We start from the raw sequence: 17659 nt of genomic DNA, 5'->3' as shown, positions 1-17659 counted from the left end.
TTTGGAACAGAATGCAATGAGTTTATACATCTTCAAATAAAAAGGTACTCTTTCACTTGACCAGGGGCCCGATTTGAATTGCGTGCGTGTTTTGGGGAGGTGGGTGGGGATGGAAACCTCACCTGCGGTTGCAGAAAACAGGCCCGGGTAACAGGCCTGCTGCCGGTACACTTCCCACTGGGAACAGAATGGGCGGGAAGTGACTGCCGGGCTCTGGAGGACTAAACGTTTCTTGTGCGGCTCAGAGGAACATTCCTGGGCGCCTCCTGTCCCCACAAAGAAAGTAAAAACTCTTTCCTGTTTGGGCCTCTGCATCTTTCTGGCTGGTGCCAACTCTTGAGACTTGTGGGAATGCCATAGCGGTTTCTGCTGGTAGGTTTAAAGTTGTGAGCCTGGTGTCAAGCATTACTAAAGGCCTTCAATTCACTTACAACAGCTGCACTGCAAAAGCACAGTGTTGAACCAAGTTGAATATGGTATGGATTTGTCCACTGCTGATTATTTCATGAATATTCCCCATTGGTTCTAATTCATACCAATAAAATTCAAGGTTGCTCATGGTGAGAGGCAAAAATGTTTGTTTACACGGGTAACAATACGATGTGGAATCAACAAGGGAGCAGACTATTTTAGAACCAGTAAAATGTAATGAGTCTAGATTAAGTAATGATCTCGTAGTGAAGGATCCTCTTGGGAAGAAAATAAGATATAGGAGCAGGAGTAGGCCATTTGGCCCCTCAAGCCTGCTCCGTCATTCAATAAGATCATGGCTGATCTGATGCTGGCCTCAATGCCACTTCCCCGCATGCTCCCCAGAACCCTCGACACCCCTATAAAAGAGTGATCTTTGCCATGGTAAAATTTCAAATTCAGTTTGACGGTGAGAAAACTAGGTCTCAAGCTAGTGACCAGGATTTAAATAAAGGTAATTACAAAGGTATGAAGGCAGAGCTGGTTAAAGTGGACTGGGAAAATATATTAAAGGGTAAGACTGTAGAAAAGCAGTGGCAAACATTTAAGGAGATAGCTCATAACTCTCAGCAAAGATATATTCTGTGAGAAAGAAAGACTCTAAGAGAAGGATGAACCATCTGTGGCTAACTAAGGAAGTAAATGATGGTATCAAATTGAAAACAAAGCCATACAATGTTGTGAAGAACAGTGGAAGGCCAGAGGATTGGGAAATTTTTAGAAACCAGCAAAGGACGACTAAAAAAATAAAGAGAGTCAATATAGCTTATGAGAGTAAACTAGCAAAAAATATAAAAACAGACAATAAGAGCTTCTACAGATATATAAAAAGGAAGTGAGTAGCTCAATTAAATTGGTCCCTTAGAGGATGAGACTGGGCAATTAATAATGGGAAAAAGGGAAATGGCAGAGACTTTGAACAAATATTTTGTATAATTTTTCATGGTAGAAGACACTAAAAGCATTCCAATAATTGATAATCAAGGGGCTATTGGGGGGATGCGGAACTTAAGACAACCACTATTACGAGAGAAAAAGTACTAGTCAAATTAATGGGACTAAACGTGGACAAGTCCCCTGGACCTGATGGACTGCATCCTAAAGTCTTAGAAGAGGTGGCTGCAGAGATGGAGGATGCATTGGTTGTAATCTAACAAAAGTCCCTGGCTTCTGAAGCAAACTGGAAAACAGAAAAAGTAACGCCTCTATTTCAGAAAGGAGGTAGACAGAAAGCAGGAAACTATAGACCAGTTAGCCTAACATCTGCCATTGGCAAAATTCTGGAGTACATTATGAAGGAAGTAGTAGCAGGGCATTTAGAAAATCATAATGCAGTCAATCAGAGTCAGCATGGTTTTATGAAAGGGAAATCATGTTTGACAAATTTCATGTTTGAGGATGTAACAAGTACGGTCGATAAAGGAGAACCAGTAGATGGCTTGTATTTGAATTTCCAGAAAGCATTCGATAAGGTGCCACATAAAAGGTTATTGCACAAGATAAAAGCTCACGGGGTTGGGGGTAATATATTAGCATGGATAGAGGATTGGCTAACTAACAGAAAACAGAGAGTTGGGATAAATGGGTCATTTTCAGATTGGCAAACTTTAACTAGTGGGGTGCCACAGGGATCAGTGCTGGAGCCTCAACTGTTTACAATTTATATTAATGACTTGGATGAAGGGATCAAGTGTAATGTAACCAAATTTGCTGATGATACAAAGAGAGGTGGGAAAGCAAGTTGTGAGGAGGATGCAAAGAATCCACCAAGGGATATAGACAGGCTAAGTGAGTGGGCAAAAATTTGGCAGATGGAATGTGGAAAATGTGAGGTTATCCACTTTGATAGAAAAAATAAAAAAACAAATTATTATTTAAATGGGGAGAGATTACAAAATGTTGCAGTATAGAGGAATCTGGGGGTCCTTGTACATGAAACACAAAAAGTCAGCATGCAGGTACAGCAAGTAATTAGGAAGGAAAATGGAATGTTGGCCTATATTGTAAGGGAGATGGAGTACACTAGTAGGGAAGTCCTGCTACAATTGCACAGGGCATTGGTATGACCACACCTGGAGTACTGCGTAGTTTTGGGCTCAATATTTAAGGAAGGATATATTTGCATTGGAGGCAGTTCAGAGAAGGCTCACGAAGTTGATTCCCGAGATGTAGAGGTTGTCTTATGAAGAAAGGTTGAGCAGGTTGGGCCTATACTCATTGGAGTTTAGAAGAATGAGAGGTGATCTTATTGAAAGGTGTAAGATTCTGAGGGGGCTTGACAGGGTAAATCAGAGGATGTTTCCCTCGTGGGGAAATCTAGAACTAGGGGGCATAGTTTCGGAATAAGGGGTCGCCCATTTAAAACGAAAATGAGGAGGAATTTCTTCTCTCAGGGGTTCGTGAATCTTTGGAATTCTCTACCCCAGAGAGCTGTGGATGCTGGGTTATTGAATATATTTAAGGTGGAGGAGATAGATAGACCTTTGAATGATAAGGGAGTCAAGGCTTGTGGGGAGTGGACGGGGAAGTGGAGTTGAGGCCAGGATCCGATCAGCCATGATCTTATTGATTGGCGGAGCAGGCTCGAGGGGCCAAATGGCCTACTCCTGCTTCTATTTCTCATGTTCTTATGTATATCAGTGCAATGTCCCTCTATTTCTGCAAAATTCCATTTGAGCTATGTTACCAGAAATTTACCAACCTCGTGATATCTGGTGGTGTGTTTTTAAAATTAAATATGCTATTCAGTCGTCACCCTCAGTGAGAGTGAGAGATTAAGTGGGTGAGTCACCCACAGTGAGGGTGAGAGAGTGAGTGAGTGGGTGTGTGACAATGAAAAACATTTTTTATACCTTGTTGGTGGGAGAGATTGAATCCTGACAACCTAATGATGAAATTGATGTTTTTGATCTTGACAGTTTAGGCAGCAAGTGTGGAGGCTCATATAAGGGAAGGATGCAAGCATGTTCCCTCCAATCACAAGCTTCATTTTTCCACTATCCACAAATCTTAAGGGATCTGAAACTGAAACTTGACAGGACCTGAATTCTCAATGCCAGCAATGATTCAAAAAACAAAGCTATCTCATAGTGGAAAAGTTCAAAACAACCCCAGTTATATCTGGCATAAAAGAAAATATGATCAGAGCGTTTCATTGAACTAACTCAAAAGTCAAGTATTGAAAAGAACCTACCTTGTAATTTCCTGCGGTGAAACCTGGGAGATCCAAGGAAACTGTTTTTGATCGAATTCAGCCGCGTTCTCCAAGGCATCCCTCCAATGCTGGGGCTGGATGGCGGCGTTGGATTCGGAGTACTCGCCGGACTCTCCCTGGGAGTATGGACTGGTGTGCCCTTTGGGGTGGGGAGGGGACTTCCCCTTGGGGAAGGGTGAGGGGTCACCTGTATTATGGGGATAGATTTGGTGCTTGGATCAGTACCAGGGATCAATCTGACAAGAGAAAGGGGGGTAATCTGAACTGAAGGGACAGATAATTGGGTCGGTGATGTGACTGCAGGTTGCTGACTCGGAACACTTTCAACAGGAGTATTCTGGGGAGGAGCTGTTTCTGATATTACAACAGGAAGAGGGTTAGATTTAGCGGTTTGCAAAGGTTTATATGCAAACTTACTTTTTGCAGGAAGAGTCTGTGTTTTTGGGTTGGATTGAAATCCTATCTTTGGTTGAAGCACATTACTGGGCTTTGTTGTGTTTCTATTACTACGAGAAACTATGGAAGCATGTGTTTTGGGAAAGGGGGTACGCTCAGAACTCTGGGGAGGAACAAAAAACTTTCTAATAGGCTACACGACAGACGAGGTCATGCACGGACAGGCAAAGGAGAAAAAACAGACAAGACAGAGCATGGAACACAGACATAAATCAGGAAGATGGGAGTGCAGAAAACAAAAATACATGCTGTTAGGTGGTAAGCAACATGTCATAACAAAAAAGTGAGCATAAAGTACCATCAAATACATCAGCTTTCAAAATCATAAGGTTTATGCCAGCAAATTAATAGGAAGAGAAGCAGCACATTGTAATGAATGTATTTGATGAACCGATAAAAGGCAAACACATAGCCAAAGTGGCAATAATGTAACATAGCTAAAGGGTTCAACCAATCCTTGCAGTTACAGGTATTACATTTAGAGGTAAAAGTCAAATGCAAAAAGCAGTAATTAATGAAATGCATAATGTGGGGGGTTGGTCAGTATCACTTACCCTTGGACTGCTCAGAGGGCTGGTGGAGAGGCCAGAAGATGCTCCACTTATTGATCTCGATCTGCACACAAAGAAGCACACCAGAATCAACTCAGTGTTTTTAAAAACGTTGTTTTTGAAAAAGGCAATGTTCAGAATTCATCACCCTCTCAAATAAGATGCACTTGATCCTATGTCTCCTCCAGGCTCCCATGCGTCACAATATTGTAGCATTTTTAAGAGACAGAATAAGGCATTTACCAAATTAGAATACCACTTTTTTTCTTGTCCCTCCAATTTGCTCCCCTTCTTTCCTGAAACAGCTGTCTCTTGCTGGGGTACAGATCGCCAGGCCCTCCAGTGCCTATCCCAATTGTCCTCGACAATGAATGATGGGAGGGTGGCTACTTAACTGCATACGGCGTATAGGTGTGTGTGGGAAGGGGAGAAGATGGATGTCCCACAACTGAAACCCATCACGTGCTCACTTGATGTCCACACATTCAGACCTTTCTAACAGGGTCACTTGACAGTAATCAGCAGGGGAGACCTGAACTGATTTCCCCCCTCGGCAGTGGTATTGAGTTCAAATATACAATTATAGCACCCCTACCAGTGCTCCAGGTCAGAGCAACTAACTCAGCATAGACCGGTAATCAAATGTTGGTCCTTTGTGTTCCATATGGCTCAGGCTTACCGAGCAGTGCACTTACCAACTGAACCATCTGGGGCGCTCATCACATTAGCTTAAATTACTTTTTCTACACATTATTCTTGTACCATCATGTGCTCCACATGCTACACATTTTTAAGACAAGTGGCATATCGTGTAATGTGATAGAACTGTAAAATTTTAGCACATTTAGCAAAAAAGATTAAATATATATCAAGTCTCACTTCTCAATTATACATATTAAAGCTGTCAAGCAACAATTTTATTTTTGTACACTCCAAAACAGCACCTCCTAGTATAGACACCAAATGCAAAAAAAACTTTGCTCTGTTGTAAAATTAGCATACAAATTTGCTCCTGAATAATTTAATCAGCGTAAAATAAAGATTAATTACAACCAGCGCCATCCCACGAGGAGGAAGAAAAAACATTAGGAAACTTACACATGCAGATATACCAAGCATTTTAACACCCGTCATATTATCCAAGGGAACACCTTTAAATAAACCACCAGAATGCCATGCATAGACTTAAGGGGAGGAAAACAGCATAGATCAGGGCATCGAAACAACCGGTAATGACTTCCCAAAGATGTGCATTAGAAATGCTCAGGCTTTTAACAAATCAAAAGAAAATAAATTGGGGGAAGTAAAAAGTGGGGAAAGTGCAAACTACCCAAGCCAGAGGTTAATCAACACTGTGGACATGGTGTGCAACAGAAACTCTTGCCATTCAGATATGGGACGGAAATCTCCAGGGAGTGGGGAGAGAGGAAGAAGAGAAGATATCTTAGCTATTCCAACAACCATGTGCACTTAAGGGCATCTAATGCAGCTACCCACAGTGAGGGAGAAATCATGTGAAACGCTTTTACTACCTTTCTTCTTTGTTGATTCTGGGATTGGCATCTGTGATATCCAAGCTTTTACTGAACATACTTTTACTACAGTAGGGACAGTAAAACAAAAAAAAAAACATAATTACATTGGTAAAGAATTTAAACAGGGGCTACTTTAAAACTTGATATATAAATATAGTTCAAAAAAGAAAGCTTTTCTTTTTTACTGAGAGCTATTGACATAGAAACAAATATCTTGAGCACATCAGTATATGTCCTCAGCCCATTCAGGTTAATGAGACAAGTTTTAACTGTTGGCAGCTGCGCCCACTATTTCAGATATAAAGTAAAAATAAGGTGAACACTGAGTTAAGATTAAGATTGCAAACAGTTTAAAATATGTATATTTGGCAAAAAAAATTAGGATTTGAAAGTGCAGCATGAACATCCAACTCGATTGTGATTCAAAATTGTACGTCTTCCCTTGACACCCCTGATTCTTTGCCATGTAATGTTCAGTCTGATCATGTTTGGGCATGCTCAAGCCCCAGACTCCCTGTACTGTACAACCAGCATTTGGGTCTGTCACACTCTCACATACAGTGTCTCGAAGTACAAGACTATAGGTTCAGGGGCAGCACTAGGTCTGTGCTCTATAATTCGCCATGGAAGCTCTTGGTTCTTGGAGGAGTTAACAGAATAATCAGCACATCATTAACGACGTAAACATAAAGGACACCTCAGATCATTCCCTCTGTTAGTTTGTGAAATAGCATTTCATGATTTGATACCACAATGCAACGCTGTACCTCTGGCCGTGCTGTGCCATTTCAATGGCGCGCCGAGCTGGAACTGGAGAGCCTCCGTCAGTCACACTCAGTACCTCCATCGATTTCCTTTCAGGTCGCCGCTTGCCATGTCGATTTAACATTGGTGAGTCTACTCTTTTTCTAGGTGGATCTTCAAGATCCATGACAATTAAAAATTGCATATTAAAAAACGTCATAATTATAATGATTCTGTGCATGTTAGACTACCTTGCTAAAACATTCAGAACATCAAAGCTGACTAATATTCTGAACAGTAAATAACATTGATGCACTAAATTTTTCCAACATTGGCCTGGATTTTGCTGTGATAATATTGGTGAGGTTATCAGCGCTCACCAATATCACTGGGTAAATCTGTGACTTCTGGCATCCGCACATGGGCAGTTAAATGCGGAAATCCAGACAACCTTCAACAGAAAGATCTTTTACATAGAACTGATTCGATTTCTGAAAATGTTAATGTCTCCAGGTAGAATTTGCCAGTGGATCGATTATCATTTCTGTGTGGAGAATTTTTAAAATAAACTGATCTAGGGATATATATATTTTTTAAATTTCCACGCCGGCCGACAAAGAGCCACACAGCCCTTGGTCAGCAGCCCTCAAGGTTACAGTGAACGTCGTCAAGCTGTTCAACTTGAGGACATCACAGCCAAGCCCAATCTTGTCCTCACTTCATGATCCACACACACACACACGCACAGATTTCAGAAAAGGCTACAAGATGGCAAACAGGAGCTGGAAACCTGCATGATTTTTGTTATGTAATGATGTGTGTATCGTCCCAGTACCTTAAATGTAATGTAAGTACTATGCCACACCACAGAGGGCGCTGCGGTGGGAAACCCTGGTAGTACCTGTAAGAAGGACTATATAAGGGTGACCACCACACCTGGGAGGCACTCTGGAGCTGAACAATAAAGGACGAAGGTCACAGCAGTTAGACTTACACCAGACCGTGTGGAGTCAGTGATTTGTGTGCTACATACACCACATTGGCGACGAGGAAGCGAATGAACTCCACGCAACCATGGCTACTCTGGGCTCGCTAAAGGATTTTACCATGGGCAATGATTGGGAGGCCTTTACGGAAAGGCTCGAGTACTACTTCACAGCAAATGACCTGAATGATGTGTGTATCGTCCCAGTACCTTAAATGTAATGTAAGTACTATGCCACACCACAGAGGGCGCTGCGGTGGGAAACCCTGGTAGTACCTGTAAGAAGGACTATATAAGGGTGATCACCACACCTGGGAGGCACTCTGGAGCTGAACAATAAAGGACGAAGGTCACAGCAGTTAGACTTACACCAGACCGTGTGGAGTCAGTGATTTGTGTGCTACATACACCACAATTTTTACTCACCCTATCCAAAGGGAATGTAGCTTTACATGGTTCTGAATATGATTAACAAATTCAGCATAAACCCAGGATCGAACGGGAGAACTTCTAGGTCTAGATGGATCAGCACCGCCCTAACTGGCCAGTGCATTTCCCCATCCACCCATTTCATGTATTTCATTCCTGGATCTCAAATGCTATATTGTAGCAGAGAATGGGAATTGTTTGGTTACTTTGGAACTCAAAGGCTGGGATCATTACATATTTAGGACAAAGGGAAGTATCAATAACCTAAACGCGATACTTCTGCTGATTATACTTGTAAAACTCACAGTTACTCAATGTGCTCACCTATATCATTTCGAGGGGGCAAGTCTTCATCTTCGTGGCTTGGATACCGCTCTTTCCGATCAAGAAGAAGAAAATAGATCATTTTTTCTTGATTTTCTCTGCAGATCAGGAAAACGTCAAATCAGTGTGCTTCGGTCATTTGACAACATCATATACAATATACCTACATCCAGCTCTAATATTATATTACAATATACCTGCATCCAGCTCTACTTTGTCTATTACTAACACTTATGCATTATAAAGATGCTGGCTTATTGATGCAGACGATAAATTACATCCACTGAGCAGAAGCCCCGATTTTAACACAAGCTGCCCGGGACGGGAATGGGACGGGTGAGCGGTTAAAATAGCAAAAATCATCCCGTACCCTTCAGAAGCCCGCCAAGTTCCATTTCAGCTCCAGTGCTGACTCAGGTGGCAAACGCATCCACCAGAAACAGGCAGGCGCCTCGGGAATAAATTCAAAATGGGGTCATTAGTACCCAAAAGCGATTTTAATTGGGCGGATCACAAGTCCCGCCCAGCGGTAAACCCACTGAGCAAAATCTAGTGCAATTGGATTCACAACCTGGCTGATTATGACTGGAAGCTTCATTTAGAGGGTCATTCGCTTGCAGGCAACGTTGCCTTTCATTTTTTTTCGTGCATGGTCCCTTTAATTGGCTGCGCGGCCCATTCAAGTTTTCGCGCATGCACCGTTTCTTCCATGTAAAAGTCAGTGAGCGGCCTGGCGCAGGAGTTGCCTTCGGGCACTTAGGATATGAGTACCATGGTGAGTAGTGCACTTCCAAGGCAGTTCTGTGATTCCAGTTTGCTTTTTTGTGATTTTATTCCCCTTTTACCTTATTAAGCACTCACTGCTTATCATGGGTGTTTTTTCTTCCCTCCCGTGGATTAACAATTGGAGGAAGAGTAGCAGCAGCCTCAACCACAAGGACAAGTAGCAGTTGGGCCTGTTCGAAGACAGCAGGTGAGGGGCGCTGCTCCTAGAAGGCCTTAACCGGCCCACAGAGTCGATAGGCCGAGTTGCTTGGATATTTCTGAGCAGTTCTCGAGGAGGCTGCGTTTCACCAGACAGGTTGCCGCTGACCTATGCAGCCTGTTGCAGCAGGACCAGCTGCCTGCTGGAGCCAGGGAGCCATGCTTTGCCAATCGCTATAACAGTCAAAACATTTTCGCCACAGGCTGCTACAGGGGACATCTCCTACATCGCCCAGTCTACAGCTGTATCAAGCAGGTCACTAATGTGCTCCTTGCCAGATCAAACTAGTGTGTGATCTTCCCAAAGGATGCCAACTGTTATGTATTTCACATTACTGTATATAACTGTATCTTACCATGCTATACATTACTGTAACTGGATATGACCTGTAACAATAAGCATACCTTACCATCAGGGGTGTACTTGCAGGAGACACTCCATACCTGTCCCACTGAGATATACAAAGGGAGGTCTCAGGCAAGTGCAGCACTGGAGAGCTAGAATTAAAGGTGCAGGTCCTGAGTGACCTTGACTTCAGCATGTGTCTTGTGTAAGTCAGTACATTAGAGTACATGGAGTTACGGGATCACAGACTCCACAGAATGGCTACCAACAGCTCAGATGAGAAATACAATGCTGGAGAAAATTGGGATGACTTTATAGAAAGGCTCCAGCAAAGCTTTGTGACCAAAGACTGGCTGCGCGACGATAAGGCAGACAAGAGAAGAGCCCATCTCTTGACCAGCTGTGGCTCGAAAACATACGCTTTAATGAAAGACCTGCTGGCACCCGAGAAACCAGCAAGCAAGTCGTTTGAGGAGTTGAGCACACTGGTGAGAGACCACCTGAAGCCAGCGAGCAGCCTACACATGGCCAGACACAGGTTCGACAACTACAGACGCTGTGTGGGCCAAAGCATACCCGACTTCGTGGCGAAACTTCGGAGCCTGGCTAGTTCATGTGAGTTCCCCGATGAACTAAGGAGAGAAGTACTGAGAGACATTTTTATTGAAGGAATAGGCCACACAGGCATATTCCGAAAGCTTATAGAGACGAAGAACTTGACTCTAGAGGCAGCAGCACTGGTCGCACAGATGTTCTTGGAAGGCGAAGAAGAAACGAGGCTGATCTATACTTCGGGTATGACAACCAACGAGGCATCGGAACAAGGGGTTCACATTGTGAAACAAACCACTACCCCCACACACAGACAAAGGCAGGAAAGCAGGCCTTCAACAGCAGACAGTGGCGCCAGAAGCCATCAAAATCAAGGGCAACGTGAACGGTCGATCACACCTCATCAACCCACAATGCGAGCAATCAACAACAGATTGAGAGAAGCTCAAGGGAGATCAGCCAGATGCAGCTCATCCTTCGGAAACAATGGAAACGGTCTGTGTTGGAGATGTGGGGGAAGGCACTCAACCAGGGTGTGTCGATTTCAGCATGCCATTTGCAGAAACTGCAATTACACAGGGCATCTGGCTCGCATGTGCAGAAAAACAGCAGCTCGGCTGGTATACGAATTGGAAGGGTCGGAAAGCAGACCAGAAGACAGTTGGAACAGTGCACGGGACGCCGAGGTATATATATACGAATTGGAAGGGTCGGAAAGCAGACCAGAAGACAGTTGGAACAGTGCATGGGACGCCGAGGTACAGCGGGTTAACACGATCAATGTCCACTGTTCTTACACCAAGACGCCTCCAATTATGATATTAGAGTATTAGTGAGGCCGCACCTGGAGTACTGCATGCAGTTTTGGTCACCTTACTTCAGAAAGGATATACTAGCTTTGGAGGGGGTACAGAGACAATTCACTAGGCTGGTTCCGGAGATGAGAGGGTTACCTTATGATGATAGATTGAGTAGACTGGGTCTTTATTCGTTGGAGTTCAGAAGAATGAGGGGTGATCTTATAGAAACATTTAAAATAATGAAAGGGATAGACAAGATAGAGGCAGAGAGGTTGTTTCCACTGGTCGGGGAGGCAAGAACTAGGTGGCATATCCTCAAAATACTGGGGAGCCAATTTAAAACCAAGTTGAGAAGGAATTTCTTCTCCCAGGGGGTTGTGAATCTGTGGAATTCTCTGCCCAAGGAAGTAGTTGAGGCTAGCTCATTGAATGTATTCAAATCACAGATAGATAGATTTTTAACCAATCAGGGAATTAAGGGTTACGGGTAGCGGGCGGGTAAGTGGAGCTGAATCCACGGCCAGATCATCCATGATCTTGTTGAATGACGGAGCAGCTCGAGGGGCTAGATGGCCTACTCCTGTTCCTAATTCATATGTTCTTATGATGAGAGTTCTACTCAACAGGATACCCGTCAACATGGAACTGGAAATGGGGGCCAGTCAATCCCTCATGAGCGTTCAACAATTTGAACAGCTGTGGCCGCACAAAAGCAACAAACCAAAACTCACAAAGATCGACACCAAACTAAAAACCTACACTAAAGAAATCATCCCAGTCTTGGCAGCGCCATGCTCTCAGTCACACACAAAGGGATGTGCACCGACTTTCCCTGTGGATTGTCCCCGGGGATCTCCCAGCCCTGTTGGGGAGAAGCTGGCTGGCAGAACTTAATTGGAAATGGGATGATGTTCATGCCATGTTGTCAGAGGAACAGACCTCCTGCTCAACAGTTCGAAGCCGTTTTGAACATCTCTTTCAGCCAGGTGTGGGCACCTTCAAAGGGGCTAAAGTTAGAATCTACATCACACAGAATGCCAGACCGGTCCATCACAAGGCTAGAGCTGTGCCTTATGTGATGAGGGAAAAGATTGAAAACGAACTGGATCGGCTTCTGCGGGAAGGTATAATTTCTCCCGTGGAATTCAGCGACTGGGCAAGCCTCATCGTCCCCATCATGAAGCCTGATGGATCCGTACGAATCTGTGGGGATTACAAGTCTACCATAAACAGAGTCTCCCTACAGGACCAATACCCGCTGCCCAGAGCGGAGGACCTATTTGCCACATTGGCTGGAGGTAAACTTTTCTCGAAACTTGACCTCACATCTGCGTATATGATGCAAGAACTGACCGAAGAGTCTAAGCTACTCACCACCATCAACACACATCGAGGCCTTTTTGTGTACAATCGATGCCCATTCGGCAACAGGTCGGCAGCTGCTATATTCCAGCGCAGCATGGAGAGTCTGCTCAAATCTATCCCGGGGACGGTTGTGTTTCAAGATGACATACTCATCACGGGCAGGACACCGACTCTCATCTCCGCAATCTTGAGGAAGTACTAAGTCGATTGGATCGGGTAGGCCTAAGAGTTAAGAAATCCAAGTGTCTGTTTCTCGCGCCTGAGGTTGAATTTTTGGGCAGATGGATTGCCGCTGATGGAATCCGCCCAACCGAATCCAAAACCGAAGCGATTCGCCTGGCACCCAGGCCCCAGATTGACTCGGAACTGCGCGCCTTTCTTGGACTACTCAATTACTTTGGGAACTTTATCCAGAACTTGTGCACGCTGATGGTGCCTCTCCACGTGCTACTCAGAAAGGGGTGCGATTGGTTTTGGGGGACGCCTTCAATAAGGCACGCAACCTTCTATGTTTCAAGAGTGATTTAGCCTTTTTTGACCCAGGTAAAAAGTTAGTCCTTACGTGTGATGTGTCAGCGTACGGGGTCGGGTGCATTTTACAGCACGTCAATGATGTGGGTAAATTGCAGCCCGTTGCTTATGCCTCCAGGTCACTTTCGTGGGCGGAGCGCTGGTATGGTATGGTTGAGAAGGAGGCGCTCGCATGCGTGTACAGTGTCAAAAAGATGCACCAATGCCTTTTCGGGGCCAAGTTTGCGTTAGAAACCGACCACAAACCCCTCACGTCCCTACTATCCGAGTGCAAGGCAATCAACGGCAATGCCTCGGCGCGCATTCAGCGGTGGGCACTCATGCTGGCGGCTTACGACTACACGATAAGGCACAGACCAGGCACAGACAACTGTGCCGACGTGCTTAGCGGGCTACCCTTGGCGACCACAGAAGGGTCCGACGAACAGGACTGTGAGATGGTCATGGCAATCAATGCCTTTGAATCCACAGGTTCGCCCATGACGGCTCGCTAAATCAGAGCCTGGACGACCAGCGACCCCACGTTATCTCTAGTTAAAAGATGCGTTTTAACCGGTGACTGGGCAGAGGCTCGCGATGCCTGCCCCGAGGAGGTTAAACCCTTCCATAGGTGCATGCATGAACTCTCACTACAGGCAGATTGCATGATGTGGGGCAGCCGAGTAGTTATGCCCTTTCAAGGCATAGAGGCGTTTGTCCGGGAGCTCCATCGCGAGCACCCGGGGATCGTCGTTATGAAGGCCATAGCCAGATCTCATGTCTGGTGGCCTGGCATTGATGCGGACTTGGAGTTCTGCGTCCGTCGGTGCACCATTTGTGCCCAACTCAGTAATGCCCCCAGGGAGGCCATTCTAAGCCCCTGGCCCATCAAACCATAGTCGCGGGTGCATGTAGACTATGCGGGCCCATTCATGGGCAAATGTTCCTCGTAATCGTTGATGCATTTTCAAAATGGATCGAGTGCACTATTTTAAACGCGAGCACCACCTCCACACCACTATAGAGAGCCTTAGGACCATGTTTGCAACGCAAGGCATTCCTGACATATTGGTCAGTGATAATGGTCCATGCTTCACCAGCGCAGAATTTCACGATTTTATAGTTGACCACGGTATAAATCACGTTAAGACGGCACCTTTCAAGCCGGCCTCCAATGGCCAGGCGGAGCGAGCAGTGCAGATCATTAAATAAGGCATGCTCAGAATCCAAGGTCCCACGCTGCAGAGTCGCCTGTCGCGACTGCTGCTGGTATACAGATCTCGTCCGCATTCGTTGACTGGGGTTCCCCCCGCGCAACTATTGATGAAATGAACCTTAAAGACCAGGCTCTCCTTAATCCTCCCAGACATGCATGAAATTGTTGAGGCTAAGCGTCAAAAGCTAACTGAGTACCATGACCGAAATTCAAGAGGGAGGTGGAATGAGATAGGGGACAAAGTGTTTGTGCTAAACTATGGCCAGGGTCCCAAATGGCTTGCAGGGACAGTAACAGACAAAGAGGGAAACAGGCTACTGGTTGTACAAATGGACAATGGCCAAACCTGCCGGAGGCATGTAGACCAAGTAAAAAGTAGATAACACTGATAACACTGAAGAACCAGAGGCGGACTACAATGTGGAACTCACACCACACCTGGTGGACAGAGAGGTGGAACAACCTAAGGAAAGGGCAGTCTCAACAGACAGCCCAGGCGAGATACCAGCAATCACACCGAACGAAAAACAGGCACCAAGGCAAACAACTGAACCATAACTAAGATGCTCCATGTGAGAGCGCAGACCACCTGAGAGACTGAATCTATAAAGGTAATAAGACCTTGGGGAGGGTGATGTCATGTATCTCACATTACTATATATAACTGTATCTTACCATGCTATACATGACTGTAATTGGATATAACCTGTAACAATAAGCATACCTTACCACCAGGGGTGCACTTGCAGGAGACACGCCATACCTGTCCCACTGAGGTATATAAAGGAAGGTCTCAGGCAAGTGCAGCACTGGAGAGCTGGAATTAAAGGTGCAGGTCCTGAGTGACCTTGACTTCAGCATGTGTCTCGTGTAAGTCAGTACATTAGAGTCAGGACTTAACACCAACAACCTAAATGAGCGTGCTCTGGGATTTTCAGCAGCGGCCAGTTTCCGTTGTGTCCCATCATCATTATCGGAGTTGAGGAAGACTTGCTTCCACTACAAAAGTGAGTTCTCAGGTGGCTGAAGAGTCCAATGCGGGACCTACAGTCTCTGTCACAGGTGGGGCAGAAAGTGGTTGAAGGGAAGGGTGGTCGGGGAGCCTGGGTTGACGCATGCTCCTTCCGCTGTCTGAGCTTGGTTTTTGCATGCTGTCGGCGACGAGACTTGAGGTGCTCAGTGCTCTCCCGGATGCTCTTCCTCCACTTTGGGCGGTCTTGGTCCAGAGATTCCCAGGTGTCGGTGGGGATGTTGCACTTTATCAAGGAGGCTTTGAGGGCGTCCTTGAAGCGTTTCCTCTGCCCACCTGGGGCTCACTTGCTGTGTCGAAGCTCCGAGTAGAGCGCTTGCATTGGGAGTCTCGTGTCGGGCATGCGGACGATGTGGCCCACCCAACGAAGCTGATCGAGCGTGGTCAGTGCTTCAATGCTGGGAATGTTGGCCTGGGTGAGAAGCATTCTTGCTGCAATGCTTCATCTCACCCTCAGCAAGCTCCCCGCTGGAGTGGAAATAAACTATAGAATGAATGGGAATCTGTTCAACTTGCACTGCCTCCAGGCTAGATCCATGGTCGTCCCTTGTGTCCAGGGCATAATAGACTGCACACATGTAGCTATTTGGCACTAGGAAATGAGCCAGCAGCTTTTCTCAACATCGAGAGCTTCTACTCCATCAATGTTCAACTGGTGCGTGATCATCACAGAAGGATAATAACATTGTGTGTCAATATTGCTCTTAGCTGCCACGATGCAGCCATTCTACAACACCCAATCCCTCGCCTCACTTTTCCATCCCTCCAGGAGTGTCAGAGAATGACTGCTCGGAGACAATGAATACCCACTTCATACACCGGTTGATAAAACCCCTCTGCAGCCTCACTATGCCTGAGCAACACAGGTGCAACAGAAGTCGTGGGACCACCAGGAACATCACAGAGCAGATCATTGGCATTTGGTAGCAAAGATTCAGATGCCTTCATCACTCCAGGGACTCCAACTGAGCTACATCAGTAATTTGAAGCATTCTACACACTTGACAATGCAAAGAGGATTGAATTTGGAGGAGCCACAGCAACAGTAAGACACATCATCAGACGAGGAAGAATTGTATGAAGGCAAGGGAGAACGGCAAGAAGGAGGAGCAGTACAACAATTTGAAGATAGAGAGATCAGGGAGCAGTTGATAGAGCAGTGTTATTTGCCCCTACCCTTCTCTGCTCCCTTGATTCTGCATTAAAGAACATTGCAACCATTCACACAACCTCTATCTCAATGACTTTCTGACAGTGCAGACTTGGAAGCTATAATGAAAAGAAACTATAGACCAAAATTCCAAATGTGACCAAGGTGTTGATTTTAATCCCAAACACAATATTGTACTCGATTCTTTTAGCACGCCCAGTTGTCAACCCATGGAGCTTTGCTTAAAAGAAGGTTTATTAACTACTGCTGCTATATGGTGCTTCCACAGCCACTTCAGCAGAGGTAGAGGAAGGCTGCTTTTTCTTATGTGGGAGTCCTTGTGATGTTTGTGGCTGGTGACTTCTGGGAGCACCATCCTCAAGTGCCAGCTGCACACTGCAGCACTTTGGCTGCTGCCGGGGCTGTCTGGTCCAACCGGCTATGCTTGGTATTGGTTAAGGGGATGGTGAGCGAGCAGATGTGCTGACAGCCCGAGATAGGATAACATGTTCTGCTCTTGCTGCGTCGCTGAGGCTGGGACCTGGGGGTACTTGTGCATGAAACACAAAAGGATAGTATGCAGGTACAGCAAGTGATCAGGAAGACCAATGGTATCTCGGCCTTTATTGGAGTATAAAAGCAGGGAAGTCTTGCTACAGCTATACAAGGTATTGGTGAGGCCACACTTGGAATACTGCGGCAGTTTTTGTTTCCATATTTACGAAAGGATATACTTGCTTTGGAGGCAGTTCAGAGAAAGTTCACTAGGTTGATTCCGGGGATGAGGGGATTGACTTATGAGGAAAGGTTGAGTAGGTTGGCCTCTACTCATTGGAGTTCAGAAGAATGAGAGGTGATCTTATCGAGACGTATAAGATTATGAGGGGGCTTGACAGGGTGGATGCAGAGAGGATGTTTCCACTGATCAGGGAGACTTGAACTAGAGAGCATGATCTTAGAATAAGGGGCCACCTTTTTAAAACAATGAGGAGGAATT

At 45.4% G+C, this 17659-nt stretch overlaps 1 protein-coding gene across 3 annotated transcripts in view; it reads right to left on the bottom strand.

Annotated features, from left to right (window-relative positions):
• brsk2b (BR serine/threonine kinase 2b) overlaps window positions 1-17659 on the bottom strand; it is a 927534-nt gene that overhangs the window by 285714 nt on the left and 624161 nt on the right. For 2 of the 3 annotated variants that reach the window (XM_070899634.1, XM_070899633.1), the window contains exons 10-13: window positions 8710-8807; window positions 6995-7145; window positions 4696-4756; window positions 3665-4274 (exon numbers count right to left, since the gene is read on the bottom strand). In XM_070899634.1, the coding sequence (XP_070755735.1) occupies window positions 3665-4274; window positions 4696-4756; window positions 6995-7145; window positions 8710-8807 (920 nt within the window). Of the gene's footprint in view, window positions 1-3664; window positions 4275-4695; window positions 4757-6224; window positions 6291-6994; window positions 7146-8709; window positions 8808-17659 lie in introns of all 3 variants that reach the window. The other variant, XM_070899635.1, reaches the window with a different exon arrangement.

This window comes from Pristiophorus japonicus, chromosome 14 (assembly GCF_044704955.1).
Source record: "Pristiophorus japonicus isolate sPriJap1 chromosome 14, sPriJap1.hap1, whole genome shotgun sequence".
Taxonomy (NCBI): domain Eukaryota; kingdom Metazoa; phylum Chordata; class Chondrichthyes; family Pristiophoridae; genus Pristiophorus; species Pristiophorus japonicus.
Note: the sequence above shows the minus strand (reverse complement) of the source record. Positions and strands in the feature narration are given on the sequence as shown.